The 24462-nt window shown below is 51.6% G+C and overlaps 1 protein-coding gene across 4 annotated transcripts in view; it reads right to left on the bottom strand.

The window, feature by feature from the left end:
- Positions 1-24462, bottom strand: part of wdr97 (WD repeat domain 97) — a 184065-nt gene that overhangs the window by 132176 nt on the left and 27427 nt on the right. For all 4 annotated transcript variants that reach the window (XM_070881917.1, XM_070881914.1, XM_070881916.1 and 1 more), the window contains exons 5-6: positions 22732-23386; positions 18992-19140 (exon numbers count right to left, since the gene is read on the bottom strand). In XM_070881917.1, coding sequence (XP_070738018.1) covers positions 18992-19140; positions 22732-23386 — 804 coding nt within the window. The remainder of the gene's footprint in view (positions 1-18991; positions 19141-22731; positions 23387-24462) is intronic.

Genomic DNA, 24462 nt, shown 5'->3' with positions numbered 1-24462 from the left:
ATGATCGGATCAGTCATGATCTTATTGAATGGCGGAGCAGGATCAAGGGGCCTAATGGCCTACTCCTGCTCCTATTTCTTATGTTCTTATGTTTGGTGAATCCTCCAGGGGCAAAGGAGTAAATAGTTTGCTTACATTTGCAAGCACAAGGTCCACTGTTTGCTGTCGCGTGTTATTGGGAGTTGTTTAATCACTGGTGAGTAAACACTGCTAGTAAAGGTTACCAAAGCAAAATACTGCGGATGCTGGAATCTGGAATAAAAATAGGAAATGCTGGAAATCTCAGCGGGTCAGGCAGCATCTGTGGAGAGAAAGAGAGTTAACGTTTTGAGTCTCTGGGGGTCACAGACCTGAAACATTAACTCTGTTTCTCTCTCCACAGATGCTGCCTGGCCCGCTGAGATTTCCAGCATTTTCTGGTAGCAAAGGTTAGCTTATTCTGTTGAGTTATAGAACATTTTAGCTCAATGGATCTCTGGTTCTGTTGGCCAAGTTCAAGAAACTATTTCTCACTCACTAGGGCCCAACAACAAAATGTCACTCTCTGTCCTACTCTGTCTCACTCTCTGTCCGACACTCTGTCTCACTCTCTGTCCTACACTCTCTCTCACTCTCTGTCCTACACTCTGTCTCTCTCTCTCTGTTCTGCACTCTGTCTCTCTCTCTCTCTCTGTCCTACACTCTTTCTCTCTCTCTCTCTGTCTCACTCTCTCTGTCCTACACTCTGTCTCTCTCTCTCTCTGTCCTACACTCTGTCTCACTCTCTGACCTACACTCTGTCTCACTCTCTGACCTACACTCTCTCTCTCTCTCTCTCTCTGTCCTACACTCTTTCTCTCTCTCTCTCTGTCTCACTCTCTCTGTCCTACACTCTGTCTCTCTCTCTCTCTCTCTCTGTCCTACACTCTGTCTCACTCTCTGACCTACACTCTCTCTCTCTCTCTCTCTGTCCTACACTCTGTCTCTCTCTCTCTGTTCTACACTCTGTCTCTCTCTCTCTCTCTCTGTCCGACACTCTGTCTCTCTCTCTCTCTCTCTCTCTGTCCTACACTCTGTCTCAATCTCTGTCCTACACTCATCTGTCTCTGTCCTACACTCTGTCTCTCTCTCTCTCTGTCCTACACTCTCTCTCTCTGTCCTACACCCTGTCTCACTCTCTGTCCTACACTCTGTCTCTCTCTCTCTCTCTCTCCCTGTCCCACACTCTGTCTCACTCTCTGTCCTACACTCTGTTTCTCTCTCTCTGTCCTACACTCTCTCTCTCTGTCCTACACTCTGTCTCTCTCTCTCTCTCTCCCTGTCCTACACTCTGTCTCACTCTCTGTCCTACACTCTCTCTCTCTCTCTCTCTCTGTCCTACACTCTGTCTCACTCTCTGTCCTACACTCTCTCTCTCTCTCCGTCCTACACTCTGTCTCTCTCTCTCTCTCTCTGTTCTACACTCTGTCTCTCTCTCTCTCTGTCCTACACTCTTTCTCTCTCTCTCTCTGTCTCACTCTCTCTGTCCTACACTCTGTCTCTCTCTCTCTCTGTCCTACACTCTGTCTCACTCTCTGTCCTACACTCCGTCTCACTCTCTGTCCTACACTCTCTCTCTCTCTCCGTCCTACACTCTGTCTCTCTCTCTCTCTCTCTCTCTGTCCTACACTCTGTCTCTCTCTCTCTGTCCTACACTCTGTCTCTCTCTCTCTCTGTCCTACACTGTCTCACTCTCTGACCTACACTCAATCTCTCTCTCTCTCTGTCCTACACTCTTTCTCTCTCTCTCTCTGTCTCACTCTCTCTGTCCTACATTCTGTCTCTCTCTCTCTGTGTCCTACACTCTGTCTCACTCTCTGTCCTACACTCCGTCTCACTCTCTGTCCTACACTCTCTCTCTCTCTCCGTCCTACACTCTGTCTCTCTCTCTCTCTCTCTCTCCCTGTCCTACACTCTGTCTCACTCTCTGTCCTACACTCTCTCTCTCTCTCTCTCTCTGTCCTACACTCTGTCTCACTCTCTGTCCTACACTCTCTCTCTCTCTCCGTCCTACACTCTGTCTCTCTCTCTCTCTCTCTGTTCTACACTCTGTCTCTCTCTCTCTCTCTCTCTGTCCTACACTCTGTCTCTCTCTCTCTCTGTCCTACACTCTTTCTCTCTCTCTCTCTGTCTCACTCTCTCTGTCCTACACTCTGTCTCTCTCTCTCTCTGTCCTACACTCTGTCTCTCTCTCTGTTCTACACTCTGTCTCTCTCTCCTTCTGTCCTACACTCTGTCTCTCTCTCTCTCTCTCTCTCTCTGTCCTACACTCTGTCTCACTCTCTGTCCTACACTCTGTCTCTCTCTCTCTCTCTCTCTCTCCCTGTCCTACACTCTGTCTCACTCTCTGTCCTACACTCTGTTTCTCTCTCTCTCTGTTCTACACTCTGTCTCTCTCTCTCTCTCTCTCTCTCTCTGTCCTACACTCTGTCTCACTCTCTGTCCTACACTCTGTCTCTCTCTCTCTCTCTCTCTCCCTGTCCTACACTCTGTCTCACTCTCTGTCCTACACTCTCTCTCTCTCTCTCTCTCTGTCCTACACTCTGTCTCACTCTCTGACCTACACTCTCTCTCTCTCTCTCTCTGTCCTACACTCTGTCTCTCTCTCTCTGTTCTACACTCTGTCTCTCTCTCTCTCTGTCCTACACTCTGTCTCTCTCTCTCTCTCTCTCTGTCCTACACTCTGTCTCACTCTCTGTCCTACACTCTGTCTCTCTCTCTCTCTCTCTCTCCCTGTCCTACACTCTGTCTCACTCTCTGTCCTACACTCTGTTTCTCTCTCTCTCTGTTCTACACTCTGTCTCTCTCTCTCTCTCTCTCTCTCTCTGTCTTACACTCTGTCTCACTCTCTGTCCTACACTCTGTCTCTCTCTCTCTCTCTCTCCCTGTCCTACACTCTGTCTCACTCTTTGTCCTACACTCTCTCTCTCTCTCTCTCTCTGTCCTACACTCTGTCTCACTCTCTGACCTACACTCTCTCTCTCTCTCTCTCTGTCCTACACTCTGTCTCTCTCTCTCTGTTCTACACTCTGTCTCTCTCTCTCTCTGTCCTACACTCTGTCTCTCTCTCTCTCTCTCTCTCTGTCCTACACTCTGTCTCACTCTCTGTCCTACACTCTGTCTCTCTCTCTCTCTCTCTCTCTCTCCCTGTCCTACACTCTGTCTCACTCTCTGTCCTACACTCTGTTTCTCTCTCTCTCTGTTCTACACTCTGTCTCTCTCTCTCTCTCTCTCGCTCTCTGTCCTACACTCTGTCTCACTCTCTGTCCTACACTCTGTCTCTCTCTCTCTCTCTCTCCCTGTCCTACACTCTGTCTCACTCTCTGTCCTACACTCTCTCTCTCTCTCTCTTTCTGTCCTACACTCTGTCTCACTCTCTGTCCTACACTCTCTCTCTCTCTCTGTCCTACACTCTTTCTCTCTCTCTCTCTGTCTCACTCTCTCTGTCCTACACTCTGTCTCTCTCTCTCTCTGTCCTACACTCTGTCTCACTCTCTGACCTACACTCTGTCTCACTCTCTGACCTACACTCTCTCTCTCTCTCTGTCCTACACTCTTTCTCTCTCTCTCTCTCTCTCACTCTCTCTGTCCTACACTCTGTCTCTCTCTCTCTCTGTCCTACACTCTTTCTCTCTCTCTCTCTGTCCTACACTCTGTCTCACTCTCTGACCTACACTCTGTCTCACTCTCTGACCTACACGCTCTCTCTCTCTCTCTCTGTCCTACACTCTTTCTCTCTCTCTCTCTGTCTCACTCTCTCTGTCCTACACTCTGTCTCTCTCTCTCTCTGTCCTACACTCTGTCTCAGTCTCTGACCTACACTCTCTCTCTCTCTCTCTCTGTCCTACACTCTGTCTCTCTCTGTCTCTCTCTCTCTCTGTCCTACACTCTGTCTCTCTCTCTCTCTCTCTGTCCTACACTCTGTCTCACTCTCTGTCCTACACTCATCTGTCTATGTCCTACACTCTGTCTCTCTCTCTCTGTCCTACACACTCTCTCTCTGTCCTACACTCTGTCTCACTCTCTGTCCTACACTCTGTCTCTCTCTCTCTCTCTCTCTCTCTCCCTGTCCTACACTCTGTCTCACACTCTGTCCTACACTCTGTTTCTCTCTCTCTCTGTCCTACACTCTCTCTCTCTGTCCTACACTCTGTCTCTCTCTCTCTCTCTCTCTCTCTCTCTCCCTGTCCTACACTCTGTCTCACGCTCTGTCCTACACTCTCTCTCTCTCTCCCTCTCTCTCTGTCCTACACTCTGTCTCACTCTCTGTCCTACACTCTCTCTCTCTCTCCGTCCTACACTCTGTCTCTCTCTCTCTCTGTCCTACACTCTGTCTCTCTCTCTCTGTTCTACACTCTGTCTCTCTCTCTCTCTGTCCTACACTCTGTCTCTCTCTCTCTCTCTCTCTCTGTCCTACATCTGTCTCACTCTCTGTCCTACACTCATCTGTCTCTGTCCTACACTCTGTCTCTCTCTCTCTCTGTCCTACACTCTCTCTCTCTGTCCTACACTCTGTCTCTCTCTCTCTCTCTCTCCCTGTCCTACACTCTGTCTCACTCTCTGTCCTACACTCTGTTTCTCTCTCTCTCTGTCCTACACTCTCTCTCTCTCTCTCTGTCCTACACTCTGTCTCTCTCTCTCTCTCTCTCCCTGTCCTACACTCTGTCTCACTCTCTGTCCTACACTCTCTCTCTCTCTCTCTGTCCTACACTCTGTCTCACTCTCTGTCCTACACTCTCTCTCTCTCTCCGTCCTACACTCTGTCTCTCTCTCTCTCTCTCTGTCCTACACTCTGTCTCTCTCTCTCTGTTCTACACTCTGTCTCTCTCTCTCTCTGTCCTACACTCTTTCTCTCTCTCTCTCTGTCTCACTCTCTCTGTCCTACACTCTGTCTCTCTCTCTCTCTGTCCTACACTGTCTCACTCTCTGACCTACACTCTGTCTCACTCTCTGACCTACACTCTCTCTCTCTCTCTCTGTCCTACACTCTTTCTCTCTCTCTCTCGGTCTCACTCTCTCTGTCCTACACTCTGTCTCTCTCTCTCTCTGTCCTACACTCTGTCTCACTCTCTGACCTACACTCTCTCTCTCTCTCTCTCTGTCCTACACTCTGTCTCTCTCTCTCTGTTCTACACTCTGTCTCTCTCTCTCTCTGTCCTACACTCTGTCTCTCTCTCTCTCTCTCTGTCCTACACTCTGTCTCACTCTCTGTCCTACACTCATCTGTCTCTGTCCTACACTGTCTCTCTCTCTCTCTGTCCTACACTCTCTCTCTCTGTCCTACACTCTCTCTCTCTGTCCTACACTCTGTCTCACTCTCTGTCCTACACTCTGTCTCTCTCTCTCTCTCTCTCCCTGTCCTACACTCTGTCTCACTCTCTGTCCTACACTCTGTTTCTCTCTCTCTCTGTCCTACACTCTCTCTCTCTCTGTCCTACACTCTGTCTCTCTCTCTCTCTCTCTCTGTCCTACACTCTGTCTCACTCTCTGTCCTACACACTCTCTCTCTCTCCGTCCTACACTCTGTCTCTCTCTCTCTCTCTCTGTCCTACACTCTCTCTGTCCTACACTCTGTCTCTCTCTCTCTGTCCTACACTCACTCTCTCTCTGTCCTACACTCTGTCTCTCTCTCTGTCCTACACTCTGTCTCTCTCTCTCTCTCTCCCTGTCCGACACTCTGTCTCACTCTCTGTCCTACACTCTCTCTCTCTCTCCGTCCTACACTCTGTCTCTCTCTCTCTCTGTCCTACACTCTCTCTCTCTCTGTCCTACACTCTGTCTCTCTCTCTCTCTCTCTCTCTGTCCTACACTCTGTCTCACTCTCTGTCCTACACTCTGTCTCACTCTCTCTCTCTCTATCCTACACTCTGTCTCTCTCTCTCTTTGTCCTACACTCTGTCTCACTCTCTGTCCTACACTCTGTCTCTCTCTCTCTCTCTGTCCTACACTCTGTCTCTCTCTCTCTGTTCTACACTCTGTCTCTCTCTCTCTCTGTCCTACACTCTGTCTCTCTCTCTCTCTCTCTCTCTGTCCTACACTCTATCTCACTCTCTGTCCTACACTCTGTCTCTCTCTCTCTCTCTCTCCCTGTCCTACACTCTGTCTCACTCTCTGTCCTACACTCTGTTTCTCTCTCTCTCTGTTCTACACTCTCTCTCTCTCTGTCCTACACTCTGTCTCTCTCTCTCTCTCTCCCTGTCCTACACTCTGTCTCACTCTCTGTCCTACACTCTCTCTCTCTCTCTGTCCTACACTCTGTCTCTCTCTCTCTCTCTCTGTCCTATACTCTGTCTCTCTCTGTTCTACACTCTGTCTCTCTCTCTCTCTGTCCTACACTCTTTCTCTCTCTCTCTCTCTGTCTCACTCTCTCTGTCCTACACTCTGTCTCTCTCTCTCTCTGTCCTACACTCTGTCTCACTCTCTGACCTACACTCTGTCTCACTCTCTGATCTACACTCTCTCTCTCTCTCTGTCCTACACTCTCTCTCTCTCTCTCTGTCTCACTCTCTCTGTCCTACACTCTGTCTCTCTCTCTCTGTCCTACACTCTGTCTCACTCTCTGACCTACACTCTCTCTCTCTCTCGCTCTGTCCTACACTCTGTCTCTCTCTCTCTGTTCTACACTCTGTCTCTCTCTCTCTCTGTCCTACACTCTGTCTCTCTCTCTCTCTCTCTCTGTCCTACACTCTGTCTCACTCTCTGTCCTACACTCATCTGTCTCTGTCCTACACTCTGTCTCTCTCTCTCTCTGTCCTACACTCTCTCTCTCTGTCCTACACTCTGTCTCACTCTCTGTCCTACACTCTGTCTCTCTCTCTCTCTCTCTCCCTGTTCTACACTCTGTCTCACTCTCTGTCCTACACTCTCTCTCTCTCTCTCTCTCTGTCCTACATTCTGTCTCACTCTCTGTCCTACACTCTCTCTCTCTCTCCGTCCTACACTCTGTCTCTCTCTCTCTCTCTCTGTCCTACACTCTGTCTCTCTCTCTCTGTTCTACACTCTGTCTCTCTCTCTCTCTGTCCTACACTCTGTCTCACTCTCTGACCTACACTCTGTCTCACTCTCTGACCTACACTCTCTCTCTCTCTCTCTCTCTCTGTCCTACACTCTTTCTCTCTCTCTCTCTGTCTCACTCTCTCTGTCCTGCACTCTGTCTCTCTCTCTCTCTGTCCTACACTCTGTCTCACTCTCTGAACTACACTCTCTCTCTCTCTCTCTCTGTTCTACACTCTGTCTCTCTCTCTCTCTGTCCTACACTCTGTCTCTCTCTCTCTCTCTCTCTCTGTCCTACACTCTGTCTCACTCTCTGTCCTACACTCATCTGTCTCTGTCCTACACTCTGTCTCTCTCTCTCTCTCTGTCCTACACTCTCTCTCTCTGTCCTACACTCTGTCTCACTCTCTGTCCTATACTCTGTCTCTCTCTCTCTCTCTCTCTCTCTCCCTGTCCTACACTCTGTCTCACTCTCTGTCCTACACTCTGTTTCTCTCTCTCTCTGTCCTACACTCTTTCTCTCTCTCTCTCTGTCTCACTCTCTCTGTCCTACACTCTGTCTCTCTCTCTCTCTGTCCTACACTCTGTCTCACTCTCTGACCTACACTCTCTCTCTCTCTCTCTCTGTCCTACACTCTGTCTCTCTCTCTCTGTTCTACACTCTGTCTCTCTCTCTCTCTGTCCTACACTCTGTCTCTCTCTCTCTCTGTCCTACACTCATCTGTCTCTGTCCTACACTCTGTCTCTCTCTCTCTCTGTCCTACACTCTCACTCTCTGTCCTACACTCTGTCTCTCTCTCTCTCTCTCCCTGTCCTACACTCTGTCTCACTCACTGTCCTACACTCTCTCTCTCTCTCTCTCTCTGTCCTACACTCTGTCTCACTCTCTGTCCTACACTCTCTCTCTCTCTCCGTCCTACACTCTGTCTCTCTCTCTCTGTTCTACACTCTGTCTCTCTCTCTCTCTGTCCTACACTCTGTCTCTCTCTCTCTCTGTCCTACACTCATCTGTCTCTGTCCTACACTCTGTCTCTCTCTCTCTCTGTCCTACACTCTCACTCTCTGTCCTACACTCTGTCTCTCTCTCTCTCTCTCCCTGTCCTACACTCTGTCTCACTCACTGTCCTACACTCTCTCTCTCTCTCTCTCTCTGTCCTACACTCTGTCTCACTCTCTGTCCTACACTCTCTCTCTCTCTCCGTCCTACACTCTGTCTCTCTCTCTCTGTTCTACACTCTGTCTCTCTCTCTCTCTGTCCTACACTCTGTCTCACTCTCTGTCCTACACTCATCTGTCTCTGTCCTACACTCTGTCTCTCTCTCTCTCTCTGTCCTACACTCTCTCTCTCTCTGTCCTACACTCTGTCTCATTCTCTGTCCTACACTCATCTGTCTCTGTCCTACACTCTGTCTCTCTCTCTCTCTCTGTCCTACACTCTCTCTCTCTGTCCTACACTCTGTCTCACTCTCTGTCCTACACTCTGTTTCTCACTCTCTCTGTCCTACACTCTGTCTCTCTCTCTCTCTGTCCTACACTCTGTCTCACTCTCTGACCTACACTCTGTCTCTCTCTCTCTGTTCTACACTCTGTCTCTCTCTCTCTCTGTCCTACACTCTGTCTCTCTCTCTCTCTCTCTCTCCCCCTGTCCTACACTCTGTCTCACTCTCTGTCCTACACTCTCTCTCTCTCTCTCTCTCTCTCTGTCCTACACTCTGTCTCACTCTCTGTCCTACACTCTCTCTCTCTCTCCGTCCTACACTCTGTCTCTCTCTCTCTCTCTCTGTCCTACACTCTGTCTCTCTCTCTCTGTCTCACTCTCTCTGTCCTACACTCTGTCTCTCTCTCTCTCTGTCCTACACTCTGTCTCACTCTCTGACCTACACTCTCTCTCTCTCTCCGTCCTACACTCTGTCTCTCTCTCTCTCTCTCTGTCCTACACTCTGTCTCACTCTCTGTCCTACACTCATCTGTCTCTGTCCTACACTCTGTCTCTCTCTCTCTCTCTGTCCTACACTCTCTCTCTCTCTGTCCTACACTCTGTCTCACTCTCTGTCCTACACTCTGTTTCTCTCTCTCTCTGTCCTACACTCTTTCTCTCTCTCTCTCTGTCTCACTCTCTCTGTCCTACACTCTGTCTCTCTCTCTCTCTGTCCTACACTCTGTCTCACTCTCTGACCTACACTCTGTCTCTCTCTCTCTGTTCTACACTCTGTCTCTCTCTCTCTCTGTCCTACACTCTGTCTCTCTCTCTCTCTCTCTCTCCCCTGTCCTACACTCTGTCTCACTCTCTGTCCTACACTCTCTCTCTCTCTCTCTCTCTCTCTGTCCTACACTCTGTCTCACTCTCTGTCCTACACTCTCTCTCTCTCTCCGTCCTACACTCTGTCTCTCTCTCTCTCTCTCTGTCCTACACTCTGTCTCTCTCTCTGTTCTACACTCTGTCTCTCTCTCTCTCTGTCCTACACTCTGTCTCTCTCTCTCTCTCTGTCCTACACTCTGTCTCACTCTCTGACCTACACTCTGTCTCACTCTCTGACCTACACGCTCTCTCTCTCTCTCTCTGTCCTACACTCTTTCTCTCTCTCTCTCTGTCTCACTCTCTCTGTCCTACACTCTGTCTCTCTCTCTGTCCTACACTCTGTCTCACTCTCTGACCTACACTCTCTCTCTCTCTCTCTCTGTCCTACACTCTGTCTCTCTCTCTCTCTCTCTCTCCGTCCTACACTCTGTCTCTCTCTCTCTCTCTGTCCTACACTCTGTCTCACTCTCTGTCCTACACTCATCTGTCTCTGTCCTACACTCTGTCTCTCTCTCTCTCTCTGTCCTACACTCTCTCTCTCTGTCCTACACTCTGTCTCACTCTCTGTCCTATACTCTGTCTCTCTCTCTCTCTCTCTCTCCCTGTCCTACACTCTGTCTCACTCTCTGTCCTACACTCTGTTTCTCTCTCTCTCTGTCCTACACTCTTTCTCTCTCTCTCTCTGTCTCACTCTCTCTGTCCTACACTCTGTCTCTCTCTCTCTCTGTCCTACACTCTGTCTCACTCTCTGACCTACACTCTGTCTCTCTCTCTCTGTTCTACACTCTGTCTCTCTCTCTCTCTGTCCTACACTCTGTCTCTCTCTCTCTCTCTCTCTCCCCCTGTCCTACACTCTGTCTCACTCTCTGTCCTACACTCTGTCTCACTCTCTCTCTCTCTGTCCTACACTCTGTCTCACTCTCTGTCCTACACTCTCTCTCTCTCTCCGTCCTACACTCTGTCTCTCTTTCTCTCTGTCCTACACTCTGTCTCTCTCTCTCTGTTCTACACTCTGTCTCTCTCTCTCTCTGTCCTACACTCTGTCTCTCTCTCTCTCTCTGTCCTACACTCTGTCTCACTCTCTGACCTACACTCTGTCTCACTCTCTGACCTACACGCTCTCTCTCTCTCTCTCTGTCCTACACTCTTTCTCTCTCTCTCTCTGTCTCACTCTCTCTGTCCTACACTCTGTCTCTCTCTCTGTCCTACACTCTGTCTCACTCTCTGACCTACACTCTCTCTCTCTCTCTCTCTGTCCTACACTCTGTCTCTCTCTGTCTCTCTCTCTCTCTGTCCTACACTCTGTCTCTCTCTCTCTCTCTCTGTCCTACACTCTGTCTCACTCTCTGTCCTACACTCATCTGTCTCTGTCCTACACTCATCTGTCTCTGTCTCTCTCTCTCTCTGTCCTACACTCTGTCTCACTCTCTGTCCTACACTCTGTCTCTCTCTCTCTCTCTCTCCCTGTCCTACACTCTGTCTCACTCTCTGTCCTACACTCTGTTTCTCTCTCTCTCTGTCCTACACTCTCTCTCTCTCTGTCCTACACTCTGTCTCTCTCTCTCTCTCTCTCTCTCTCCCTGTCCTACACTCTGTCTCACGCTCTGTCCTACACTCTCTCTCTCTCTCTCTCTCCCTCTCTCTGTCCTACACTCTGTCTCACTCTCTGTCCTACACTCTCTCTCTCTCTCTGTCCTACACTCTGTCTCTCTCTCTCTCTCTCTCTCTCTGTCCTACACTCTGTCTCACTCTCTGTCCTACACTCATCTGTCTCTGTCCTACACTCTGTCTCTCTCTCTCTCTCTGTCCTACACTCTCTCTCTCTGTCCTACACTCTGTCTCACTCTCTGTCCTATACTCTGTCTCTCTCTCTCTCTCTCTCTCCCTGTCCTACACTCTGTCTCACTCTCTGTCCTACACTCTGTTTCTCTCTCTCTCTGTCCTACACTCTTTCTCTCTCTATCTCTGTCTCACTCTCTCTGTCCTACACTCTGTCTCTCTCTCTCTCTGTCCTACACTCTGTCTCACTCTCTGACCTACACTCTGTCTCTCTCTCTCTGTTCTACACTCTGTCTCTCTCTCTCTCTGTCCTACACTCTGTCTCTCTCTCTCTCTCTCTCTCCCCCTGTCCTACACTCTGTCTCACTCTCTGTCCTACACTCTCTCTCTCTCTCTCTCTCTCTCTGTCCTACACTCTGTCTCACTCTCTGTCCTACACTCTCTCTCTCTCTCCGTCCTACACTCTGTCTCTCTCTCTCTCTCTCTGTCCTACACTCTGTCTCTCTCTCTCTGTTCTACACTCTGTCTCTCTCTCTCTCTGTCCTACACTCTGTCTCACTCTCTGACCTACACTCTGTCTCACTCTCTGACCTACACGCTCTCTCTCTCTGTCCTACACTCTTTCTCTCTCTCTCTCTGTCTCACTCTCTCTGTCCTACACTCTGTCTCTCTCTCTGTCCTACACTCTGTCTCACTCTCTGACCTACACTCTCTCTCTCTCTCTGTCCTACACTCTGTCTCTCTCTCTCTGTTCTACACTCTGTCTCTCTCTCTCTCTGTCCTACACTCTGTCTCTCTCTCTCTCTCTCTCTCCGTCCTACACTCTGTCTCTCTCTCTCTCTCTCTGTCCTACACTCTGTCTCACTCTCTCTCTCTGTCCTACACTCTCTCTCTCTGTCCTACACTCTGTCTCACTCTCTGTCCTATACTTTGTCTCTCTCTCTCTCTCTCTCTCCCTGTCCTACACTCTGTCTCACTCTCTGTCCTACACTCTGTTTCTCTCTCTCTCTGTCCTACACTCTTTCTCTCTCTCTCTCTGTCTCACTCTCTCTGTCCTACACTCTGTCTCTCTCTCTCTCTGTCCTACACTCTGTCTCACTCTCTGACCTACACTCTGTCTCTCTCTCTCTGTTCTACACTCTGTCTCTCTCTCTCTCTCTCTCTGTCCTACACTCTGTCTCTCTCTCTCTCTCTCTCTCCCCTGTCCTACACTCTGTCTCACTCTCTGTCCTACACTCTCTCTCTCTCTCTCTCTCTCTCTCTGTCCTACACTCTGTCTCACTCTCTGTCCTACACTCTCTCTCTCTCTCCGTCCGACACTCTGTCTCTCTCTCTCTCTGTCCTACACTCTGTCTCTCTCTCTCTGTTCTACACTCTGTCTCTCTCTCTCTCTGTCCTACACTCTGTCTCTCTCTCTCTCTCTGTCCTACACTCTGTCTCACTCTCTGACCTACACTCTGTCTCACTCTCTGACCTACACGCTCTCTCTCTCTCTCTCTGTCCTACACTCTTTCTCTCTCTCTCTCTGTCTCACTCTCTCTGTCCTACACTCTGTCTCTCTCTCTGTCCTACACTCTGTCTCACTCTCTGACCTACACTCTGTCTCACTCTCTCTCTGTCCTACACTCTGTCTCTCTCTGTCTCTCTCTCTCTCTGTCCTACACTCTGTCTCTCTCTCTCTCTCTCTGTCCTACACTCTGTCTCACTCTCTGTCCTACACTCATCTGTCTCTGTCCTACACTCTGTCTCTCTCTCTCTCTGTCCTACACTCTCTCTCTCTGTCCTACACTCTGTCTCTCTCTCTCTCTCTCTCTCTCTCCCTGTCCTACACTCTGTCTCACTCTCTGTCCTACACTCTGTTTCTCTCTCTCTCTGTCCTACACTCTCTCTCTCTCTGTCCTACACTCTGTCTCTCTCTCTCTCTCTCTCTCTCTCCCTGTCCTACACTCTGTCTCACGCTCTGTCCTACACTCTCTCTCTCTCTCTCTCTCCCTCTCTCTCTGTCCTACACTCTGTCTCACTCTCTGTCCTACACTCTCTCTCTCTCTGTCCTACACTCTGTCTCTCTCTCTCTCTGTCTGTCCTACACTCTGTCTCTCTCTCTCTGTTCTACACTCTGTCTCTCTCTCTCTCTGTCCTACACTCTTTCTCTCTCTCTCTCTGTCTCACTCTCTCTGTCCTACACTCTGTCTCTCTCTCTCTCTGTCCTACACTCTGTCTCACTCTCTGACCTACACTCTGTCTCACTCTCTGACCTACACTCTCTCTCTCTCTCTCTCTCTGTCCTACACTCTGTCTCACTCTCTGTCCTACACTCATCTGTCCTACACTCTGTCTCTCTCTCTCTCTGTCCTACACTCTGTCTCTCTCTCTCTGTCCTACACTCACTCTCTCTCTGTCCTACACTCTGTCTCACTCTCTGTCCTACACTCTCTCTCTCTCTCTCTGTCCTACACTCTCTCTCTCTGTCCTACACTCTGTCTCACTCTCTGTCCTATACTCTGTCTCTCTCTCTCTCTCTCTCTCCCTGTCCTACACTCTGTCTCACTCTCTGTCCTACACTCTGTTTCTCTCTCTCTCTGTCCTACACTCTTTCTCTCTCTCTCTCTGTCTCACTCTCTCTGTCCTACACTCTGTCTCTCTCTCTCTCTGTCCTACACTCTGTCTCACTCTCTGACCTACACTCTCTCTCTCTCTCTCTCTCTGTCCTACACTCTGTCTCTCTCTCTCTGTTCTACACTCTGTCTCTCTCTCTCTCTGTCCTACACTCTGTCTCTCTCTCTCTCTCTCTCTCTGTCCTACACTCATCTGTCTCTGTCCTACACTCTGTCTCTCTCTCTCTCTGTCCTACACTCTCACTCTCTGTCCTACACTCTGTCTCTCTCTCTCTCTCTCCCTGTCCTACACTCTGTCTCACTCTCTGTCCTACACTCTCTCTCTCTCTCTCTCTCTCTCTCTGTCCTACACTCTGTCTCACTCTCTGTCCTACACTCTCTCTCTCTCTCCGTCCTACACTCTGTCTCTCTCTCTCTGTTCTACACTCTGTCTCTCTCTCTCTCTGTCCTACACTCTGTCTCTCTCTCTCTCTGTCCTACACTCATCTGTCTCTGTCCTACACTCTGTCTCTCTCTCTCTCTGTCCTACACTCTCACTCTCTGTCCTACACTCTGTCTCTCTCTCTCTCTCTCCCTGTCCTACACTCTGTCTCACTCTCTGTCCTACACTCTCTCTCTCTCTCTCTCTCTCTCTCTGTCCTACACTCTGTCTCTCTCTCTCTGTTCTACACTCTGTCTCTCTCTCTCTCTGTCCTACACTCTGTCTCTCTCTCTCTCTCTCTCTCTGTTCTACACTCTGTCTCTCTCTCTCTCTGTCCTACACTCTGTCTCACTCTCTGTCCTACACTCATCTGTCTCTGTCCTACACTCTGTCTCTCTCTCTCTCTCTGTCCTACACTCTCTCTCTCTGTCCTACACTCTGTCTCACTCTCTGTCCTGTACTCTGTCTCTCTCTCTCTCTCTCTCCCTGTCCTACACTCTGTCTCACTCTCTGTCCTACACTCTTTCTCTCTCTCTCTCTGTCTCACTCTCTCTGTCCTACACTCTGTCTCTCTCTCTCTCTGTCCTACACTCTGTCTCACTCTCTGACCTACACTCTGTCTCTCTCTCTCTGTTCTACACTCTGTCTCTCTCTCTCTCTGTCCTACACTCTGTCTCTCTCTCTCTCTCTCTCTCCCTGTCCTACACTCTGTCTCACTCTCTGTCCTACACTCTCTCTCTCTCTCTCTCTCTGTCCTACACTCTGTCTCACTCTCTGTCCTACACTCTCTCTCTCTCTCCGTCCTACACTCTGTCTCTCTCTCTCTCTCTCTGTCCTACACTCTGTCTCTCTCTCTCTGTTCTACACTCTGTCTCTCTCTCTCTCTGTCCTACACTCTTTCTCTCTCTCTCTCTGTCTCACTCTCTCTGTCCTACACTCTGTCTCTCTCTCTCTCTCTCTGTCCTACACTCTGTCTCACTCTCTGACCTACACTCTGTCTCACTCTCTGACCTACACGCTCTCTCTCTCTCTCTCTGTCCTACACTCTTTCTCTCTCTCTCTCTGTCTCACTCTCTCTGTCCTACACTCTGTCTCTCTCTCTGTCCTACACTCTGTCTCACTCTCTGACCTACACTCTCTCTCTCTCTCTCTCTGTCCTACACTCTGTCTCTCTCTGTCTCTCTCTCTCTCTGTCCTACACTCTGTCTCTCTCTCTCTCTCTCTGTCCTACACTCTGTCTCACTCTCTGTCCTACACTCATCTGTCTCTGTCCTACACTCTGTCTCTCTCTCTCTCTGTCCTACACTCTCTCTCGCTGTCCTACACTCTGTCTCTCTCTCTCTCTCTCTCTCTCTCTCCCTGTCCTACACTCTGTCTCACTCTCTGTCCTACACTTTGTTTCTCTCTCTCTCTGTCCTACACTCTCTCTCTCTCTCTGTCCTACACTCTGTCTCTCTCTCTCTCTCTCTCTCTCTCCCTGTCCTACACTCTGTCTCACGCTCTGTCCTACACTCTCTCTCTCTCTCTCTCTCTCCCTCTCTCTCTGTCCTACACTCTGTCTCACTCTCTGTCCTACACTCTCTCTCTCTCTCCGTCCTACACTCTGTCTCTCTCTCTCTCTGTCTGTCCTACATTCTGTCTCTCTCTCTCTGTTCTACACTCTGTCTCTCTCTCTCTCTGTCCTGCACTCTTTCTCTCTCTCTCTCTGTCTCACTCTCTCTGTCCTACACTCTGTCTCTCTCTCTCTCTGTCCTACACTCTGTCTCACTCTCTGACCTACACTCTGTCTCACTCTCTGACCTACACTCTCTCTCTCTCTCTCTCTCTGTCCTACTCTTTGTCTCTCTCTCTCTGTCTCACTCTCTCTGTCCTACACTCTGTCTCACTCTCTGTTCTACACTCTCTCTCTCTCTCTCTGTCCTACACTCTGTCTCACTCTCTGTCCTACACTCATCTGTCTCTGTCTCTCTCTCTCTCTGTCCTACACTCTGTCTCACTCTCTGTCCTACACTCTGTCTCTCTCTCTCTCTCTCTCCCTGTCCTACACTCTGTCTCACTCTCTGTCCTACACTCTGTTTCTCTCTCTCTCTGTCCTACACTCTCTCTCTCTCTGTCCTACACTCTGTCTCTCTCTCTCTCTCGCCCTGTCCTACACTCTGTCTCACTCTGTGTCCTACACTCTCTCTCTCTCTCTCTCTGTCCTACACTCTGTCTCACTCTCTGTCCTACACTCTCTCTCTCTCTCCGTCCTACACTCTGTCTCTCTCTCTCTCTCTCTGTCCTACACTCTCTCTCTCTGTCCTACACTCTGTCTCTCTCTCTCTGTCCTACACTCACTCTCTCTCTGTCCTACACTCTGTCTCTTTCTCTCTCTCTCTCTCTGTCCTACACTCTGTCTCACTCTCTGTCCTACACTCTGTCTCACTCTCTCTCTCTCTATCCTACACTCTGTCTCTCTCTCTCTCTGTCCTACACTCTGTCTCACTCTCTGTCCTACACTCTGTCTCTCTCTCTCTCTCTGTCCTACACTCTGTCTCTCTCTCTCTGTCCTACACTCTGTCTCTCTCTCTTTCTCTGTCCTACACTCTGTCTTACTCTCTGTCCTACACTCTCTCTCTCTCTCTTTCTCTGTCCTACACTCTGTCTTACTCTCTGTCCTACACTCTGTCTCTCTCTCTCTCTCTGTCCTACACTCTCTCTCTCTCTGTCCTACACTCTCTCTCTCTCTATTTCTGTCCTACACTCTGTCTCTCTCTCTCTCTCTGTCCTACACTCTGTCTCACTCTCTGTCCTACACTCTGTCTCACTCTCTGTCCTACACTCTCTCTCTCTCTCTCTCTGTCCTACACTCTCTCTCTCTGTCCTACACTCTCTCTCTCTCTGTCCTACACTCTGTCTCTCTCTCTCTCTGTCCTACACTCTCTCTCTCTGTCCTACACTGTCTCTCTCTCTCTGTCCTACACTCTGTCTCTCTCTCTCTGTCCTACACTCTGTCTCTCTCTCTGTCCTACACTGTCTCTCTCTCTCTGTCCTACACTCTGTCTCACTCTCTGTCCTACACTCTCTCTCTCTCTGTCCTACACTCTCTCTCTCTCTGTCCCTCTTTCTGTCCTACTCTGTCTCTCTCACTTTTCTTTCTCTCTGTCCTACACTCTGTCTCTCTCCTCCTTTATTTCTGTTTATCTCTTTCCCTTCACTCCTGTTTTTCTGTCTCCTATTTCCCTTCAGTCTCTTCTCCTTCATGCATCTCGTTCTTCATTCTCTTCCTCCCTCCTTCATTTCTGCTTCTCTTTTACTTCTGTCTGTCTATTGCTAGTCCTCCACTTTTCTCCCACTTTCCCTCCTTCACTTCTTTCTTTCTCTCTCCCAGTCCTTCACACGAATCCCTCTCTCGCAGAGGATGTTGGCTTTGGAGCACTTAGCGTATCTTATGAAAACGAAAGTGAAGTGATTAGCAACAGGTTTCCATCGCAGTGTGAAGCCAGTGATAAAACATCACTGTCTATTTCATATAGGACCATCATCATCATCATCATCATAGGCAGTCCCTCGAAATCGAGGAAGACTTGCTTCCACTCTTGAAGTGAGTTCTTTGGTGGCTGTACAGTCCAATATGAGAACCACAGTCCCTGTCACAGGTGGGACAGATAGTCGTTGAGGGAAAGGGTGGGTTTGCTGCACGCTCTTTCCGCTGTCTGCTCGATCCAGTCTTTCTTCATGTTAGTCCTGCCATCCCGGGAATCAGTCTGGTGAAACTTCGCTGTACTCCCTCAATAGCAAGGTTGGTCCCCTGGCATGATGGTAATGCTAGAGTGTGGGATATGCCAGGCCACGAGGTTACAGATTGTGGTGGAATACAATTCTGCTGCTGCTGATGGCCCACAGCGCCTCATGGATGCACAGTTTTGAGCAGCGAGATCTGTTCTGAATCTATCCCATTTAGCACGGTGGTAATGCCACACAACACAATGGAGGGTGTCCTCAGTGTGAAGACAGGGCTTTGTCTGCACAAGCACCGTGCGGCGATCACTGCTACCAATGTTGTCATGGACAGATCCATCTGCGACAGGTAAGGCCGAGGTCAAGTAGGTTTTTCCCCTGTGTTGGTTCTGTCACCACCTGCTGCAGGCCCAGTCCGGCAGCTATGTCCTTCAGGACTCAGTCAGCTCGGTCAGTAGTGGTGCTACCGAGCCACCCTTGATGATGGACATTGAAGTCCCCCACCCAGAGTACATTCTGTGCCCTTGCTACCCTCAGTGCTTTTTCCACGTGGTGTTCAACATGGAGGATACTGATTCATCAGCTGAGGGAGGGCGGTAGGTGGTAATCAGCAGGAGGTTTCCTTGCCCATGAATTGACCTGAAGCCATGAGACTTCATGGGGTCTGGAGTCAATGTTGAGGACTCCCAGGGCCACTCCCTCCCGACTGTATACCTCTGAGCCGCCACCTCGGGTGGGTCTGTCCTGACGGTGGGACAGGACATAACCAGAGATGGTGATGGAGGAGTCGGGGATATTGGTTGAAAGGTCTGATTCTGAGAGTATGACTATGTCAAGGCTGTTGCTTGACTAGTCTGTGGGACAGCTCTCCCAATTTTGGGCCAAGTCCCCAGAGGTTAGTGAGGAGGACTTTGCCGGGTTAACTGGGCTGGGTGTGCAGTTGTCGTGTCTGTAGCCGATGCCGGGTGGTCCGTCCGGTTTCATTCTTATTATTGTTTTCTGTAGCGGTTGGTTACAACTGAGTGGCTCGCTGGGCCATTTCAGAGGGTGGTTAAGAGTTAACCACATTGCTGTGAATCTGTATTTATTTCAGATTTCCCAGCATCCGCAGTATTTCACCTTTGTGCTGTAATGATCACCACTTACCTGACGATATGAGGTATTGGTTCTCGGGTTCTGCCACCACGGCTAACACTTTGCCTGACTCGTGCGCTTGCACTTGGGACTGAGTTTTGCCCGAGCTCCAGTCCAGCACCGACAGGAATCCATTCAGATGGCCAGTGATCAGCAGCAAGCTTCAAAACAAGAGACACGGACATAGATACCATTACCAGAGAGTCCACAACTCAATCCAACCACCATCATCATAGGCAGGCCCTCGGAGTGGAGGAAGACTTGCTTCCACTCTTAGAATGAGCCCTTAGGTGGCTGAACAGTCCAATACGGGAGCCACAGTCCCTGTCATAGGTGGGGTAGATAGTGGTTGAGGGAAGGGGTGGGTGGAACAGGTTTGCCGCTGCCTGAGCTTGGTTTCTGCATGCTCTCGGCGATGAGACTCGAGGTGCTCAGCGCCCTCCCGGATGCACTTCCTCCACTTAGGGCGGTCTTTGGCCAGGGACTCCCAGGTGTCAGTGGGGATGTTACACTTTATCAGGGAGGCTTTGAGGGTGCCCCTGTAGCGTTTCCTCTGCCCACCTTTGGCTCGTTTGCCTCGAGTTCCGAGTAGAGTGCTTGCTTTGGGAGTCTCGAGTCTGGCATGCGAACTATGTGGCCCGCCCAACGGAGCTGGTCGAGTGTGGTCAGTGCTTCAATGCTGGGAATGTTGGCCTGGTCGAGGACACTGATGTTGGTGTGTCTGTCCTCCCAGGGGATTTTCAGGATTTGGCAGAGTTAACTACAAAGTCCATTTCTCATCTGCTGCCTGCGCCATGGCCCATGACCCACCCTAACACTGCCAGCAGCAGATGCACTCCAAGCACCGCTACCTCAGCCATTGAGCGCTGACTCCTGAACTCTGCCGCACTCAACCAGATGGTCATGTGAGCTACGACTTCAGATCGATAGATTTTCACCCAGTGTCAGCCGTGCTTCAGTCAGTAGTTCTCTCACCTCCGAATCATATGGTCATGGGCCGCACTCCAGAGACTTGAGCCCCTAACCCAGGTTGACACTCCAGAACAGTACTGAATGAGTGCTGCACTGTCGGAGGGGCAGTACTGAGGGAGTGCTGCACTGTCGGAGGGGCAGTACTGAGGGAGTGCTTTACTGTTGGAGGGGCAGTACTGAGGGAGTGCTGCACTGTCGGAGGGGCAGTACTGAGGGAGTGCTGCACTGTCGGAGGGGCAGTACTGAGGGAATGCTGTACTGTTGGAGGGGCAGTACTGAGGGAGTGCTGCACTGTTGGCGGGTCAGTACTGAGGGAGCGCTGCACTGTCGGAGGGGCAGTACTGAGGGAGTGCCGCACTGTTGGAGGGTCAGTACTGAGGGAGCGCCGCACTGTCGGAGGGGCAGTACTGAGGGAGTGCTGCACTATCAGAGGGGCAGTACTGAGGGAGCACTGCACTGTCGGAAGGGCAGTACTGAAGGAGCGCTGCACTGTCAGAGGGGCAGTACTGAGGGAGTGCTGCACCGTGGGAATGCCAGTACTGAGGGAGCACTGCACTGATGGAGGGGCAGTACTGAGGGAGCGCTGCACTGATGGAGGGGTAGTACTGAGGGAGTGCTGCACTGTTGAAGAGGCAGTACTGAGGGAGTGCCGCACTGTCAGAGGGGCAGTACAGAAGGACTGCCGCTCTGTCGGAGGGCAGTACTGAGGGAGCGCTGCACTATCGGAGGGGCAGTACTGAGGGAATGCTGCACCATGGGAATGCCAGTACTGAAGGAGTGCTGCACTGTCGGAGGGGCAGTACTGAGGGAGCGCTGCACTGTCGGAGGGGCAGTACTGAGGGAGTGCTGCACTATCAGAGGGGCAGTACTGAGGGAGCGCTGCACTGTCGGAAGGGCAGTACTGAAGGAGCGCTGCACTGTCAGAGGGGCAGTACTGAGGGAGTGCTGCACCGTGGGAATGCCAGTACTGAGGGAGCACTGCACTGATGGAGGGGCAGTACTGAGGGAGCGCTGCACTGATGGAGGGGTAGTACTGAGGGAGTGCTGCACTGTTGAAGAGGCAGTACTGAGGGAGTGCCGCACTGTCAGAGGGGCAGTACAGAAGGACTGCCGCTCTGTCGGAGGGGCAGTACTGAGGGAATGCTGCACCATGGGAATGCCAGTACTGAGGGAGCACTGCACTGATGGAGGGGCAGTACTGAGGGAGCGCTGCACTGATGGAGGGGTAGTACTGAGGGAGTGCTGCACTGTCGGAGGGGCAGTACTGAGGGAGCGCTGCACTGTCAGAGGGGCAGTACAGAGGGAGTGCTGCGCTGTCGGAGGGGCAGTACTGAGGGAGTGCTGCGCTGTCAGAGGGGCAGTACTGAGGGAGTGCTGCGCTGTCGGAGGGGCAGTACTGAGGGAACGCTGCATCATCATCATCATCATCATAGGCAGTCGCTCGGAATCGAGGAAGACTTGCTTCCATTCCTGAAGTGAATTCTTTGGTGGCTGAACAGTCCAATACGAGAGCCACAGCCTCTGTCACAGGTGGGACAGATAGTGGTTGAGGGAAGGGGAGGGTGGGACAGGTTTGCCGCACGTTCCTTCCGCTGCCTGAGCTTGATTTCTGCATGCTCTCGGCGATGAGACTCGAGGTGCTCAGCGCCCTCCCAGATGCACTTCCTCCACTTAGGGCAGTCTTGGGCCAGGGACTCCCAGGTGTCAGTGGGGATGTTACACTTTATCAGGGAGGCTTTGAGGGTGTCCTTGTAATGTTTCCTGTGCCCACCTTTGGCTTGTTTGCCATGAAGGAGTTCCGAGTAGAGCGCTTGCTTTGGGTGTCTCGTGTCTGGCATGCGGACAATGTGGCCTGCCCAGTGGAGCTGATCAAGTGTGGTCAGTGCTTCAATGCTGGGGATGTTGGCCTGGACGAGGACACTGATATTGGTGATGATGATAAGGGAGTGCTGCACCGTGGGAGGGGCAGTATTGAGAGAGCGCTGCACTGTTGGAAGGGCAGTATTGGGGGAGCGCTTCACTATCAGAGCGTCAGTACCGAGGGAGTGCTGCACTGTCGGAAGGACAGTACTGAGGGAGAGATGCACTGTCAGAGAGGCAGTACTGAGGGAGAGAGATGCACTGTTGGAAGGGAAGTACTGAGGGAGTGCTGCACTGTCGGAGGGATAGTACTGGGGGAGTGCTGCACTGTCGGAGGTGCAGTACTGAGGGAGTGCCGCACTGTCGGCGGGGCAGTACTGAGGGAGTGCTGCACTGTCGGAGGGGCAGTACTGAGGGAGTGCTGCACTGTCAGAGGGGCAGTACTGAGGGAGTGCTGCACTGTCGGAGGGGCAGTACTGAGGGAGCGCTGTACTGTCGGAGGGGCAGTACTGAGGGAGTGCTGCACTGTCGGAGGGGCAGTACTGAGGGAGTGCCGCACTGTCGGAGGGGCAGTACTGAGAGAGCGCTGCACTGTCGGAGGGTCAGTACTGAGGGAAGGGCAGTACTGAGGGAGTGCCGCACTGTCGGCGGGGCAGTACTGAGGGAGTGCTGCACTGTCGGAGGGGCAGTACTGAGGGAGTGCCGCACTGTCGGCGGGGCAGTACTGAGAGAGCGCTGCACTGTCGGAGGGGCAGTACTGAGGGAGGGGCAGTACTGAGGGAGTGCCGCACTGTCGGAGGGGCAGTACTGAGAGAGCGCTGCACTGTCGGAGGGGCAGTACTTCATTGGCTGTAAAGCGCTTTGGGATGTTCTGAGGGTGGTGAAAGGCACGATACAAATGTGAGTTCCTTCCTTCTCACCGGTCACTGTCCTTCTCGGCGACGCTCCTGATCTTTTCCTCGCTGCCTCCAGCCACCGCTTGCTGCCACCGGGTGTGGGTCATCTCCAGGTTGGCCATGAGTGCGTAGACGCAGAAGCAGCACATCCGCGACACTTGGCTGCTCCCCGGCACCTCCATCAGCACCCGCATGGGGTTGGTGAGGGAGTTGGCCTTCAGGAGGTCGCCCTGGTCGGTCAGGACCAGCAAGGCCTCGCGGGGCAGGCAGTACTCCAGGTCCGCCACCTGCCGCCCGTGCTCCAGCAGCAGGCTGGCGATGACGTTGCCGGTGTCCGGGGAGACCAGCCGCGCCGTTCCGTCGGCGCCGGAGCAGGCCGCCCGCACGGGGAAGTGGCTGGCCCAGCCGATGTTCCCCACCTTCAAGGCCGTCACAGGGTAGCCGATGGTGGTGTGCCGCTTGTACAGGTGCACGATGGTCCACAGGTCCAGCTGCTGGTTGGCGTAGGAGAAGAAACTGTCGTGCCCGAGCTCCGTCCCCAGCCGACTGACCGTCACCCCCATCCGGATCTCGTCCACTTGGTCCGCCAACTCCAGGCTCCACGCCCGCATGGTCCCATCCTCGGAGGCAGAGAGGAGATAGGGACCGTGGGGATAGCTAGCGAGTGCGGTGATGGGACCTGCAGAAACAAAGGCACAAAAGCGGGGGAGTTCACATATGACGTGTGCTAATCGGGACATCATTTCAGCAAGAACAGTTTGCATTTATATAGCACCTTTCACATAGTAAAACATCCCAAGGCGCTTTCCGGGAGCGATCATCAAACAAAATTTGACACCGAGCCACACGAGGAGATGTTAGCACAGGTCACCAAATGCTTGGTCAAAGAGGTAGGTTTTAAGGAGCCTTTCTTTTAAGGAGAAGAGAGAGAGATAGAAAGGCGGAGAGGTTTAGGGAGGGAATTCAAGAGTTTAGGACCACGGATTTCTGCACTCCTCCTGGCTCCATGCACATCTCTCCGAGTTTCATCGCTCCACCTTTGACGGCCATGCCATCAGCTGCCAAGGACCCAAGACCTGGAATTCCCTGCCTAAACCTCACCGCCTCTCTCCTGTCCTTGTATCTCCTTATGTGATTCGGCATCAGGTTTTGTTTGATAATCGCCACTGTGATTCACAGAACGCCTTTAACCTAGTAAAACGTCCTTGGGATTTGGAGAAGCGTTGTGATCTCGGAGGGTTGCAGGACTGAAGGAGGTTACAGAGAGTCGCTAAAGCCCTCGTTCATGCTTTCGTTACCACCAGACTCGTCTATTACAATGTTCTCCAGGCCGGCCTCCCATCTTCCACCCTACATAAACTTCAGCTCATCCAAAACTCTGCTGCCCCGTGTCCTAACCCGCACCGTCCCGTTCACCCATCACCCCCTGTGCCCCGTGTCCTAACTCGCACCAAGTCCCGTTCACACATCATCCCCCGTGCCCCGTGTCCTAACTCGCACTATGTCCCATTCACCCATCACCTCCGGTGCCCCGTGTCCTCACTCGCACCGAGTCCCGCTCACCAATCACCCCCTGTGCTCACTGCCCCGTGTCCTAACTCGCACCGAATCCCGTTCACCCATCACCCCCTGTGCTCACTGACCCATGTCCTAACCCGCACCGAGTCCTGTACACCCATCATCCCCTGTGCTCAGTGACCCGTGTCCTAACCCGCACCGAGTCCTGTACACCCATCATCCCCTGTGCTCACTGAC

This window comes from Pristiophorus japonicus, chromosome 5 (assembly GCF_044704955.1).
Source record: "Pristiophorus japonicus isolate sPriJap1 chromosome 5, sPriJap1.hap1, whole genome shotgun sequence".
In the NCBI taxonomy this organism is placed as follows: Eukaryota; Metazoa; Chordata; class Chondrichthyes; family Pristiophoridae; genus Pristiophorus; species Pristiophorus japonicus.
Note: the sequence above shows the minus strand (reverse complement) of the source record. Positions and strands in the feature narration are given on the sequence as shown.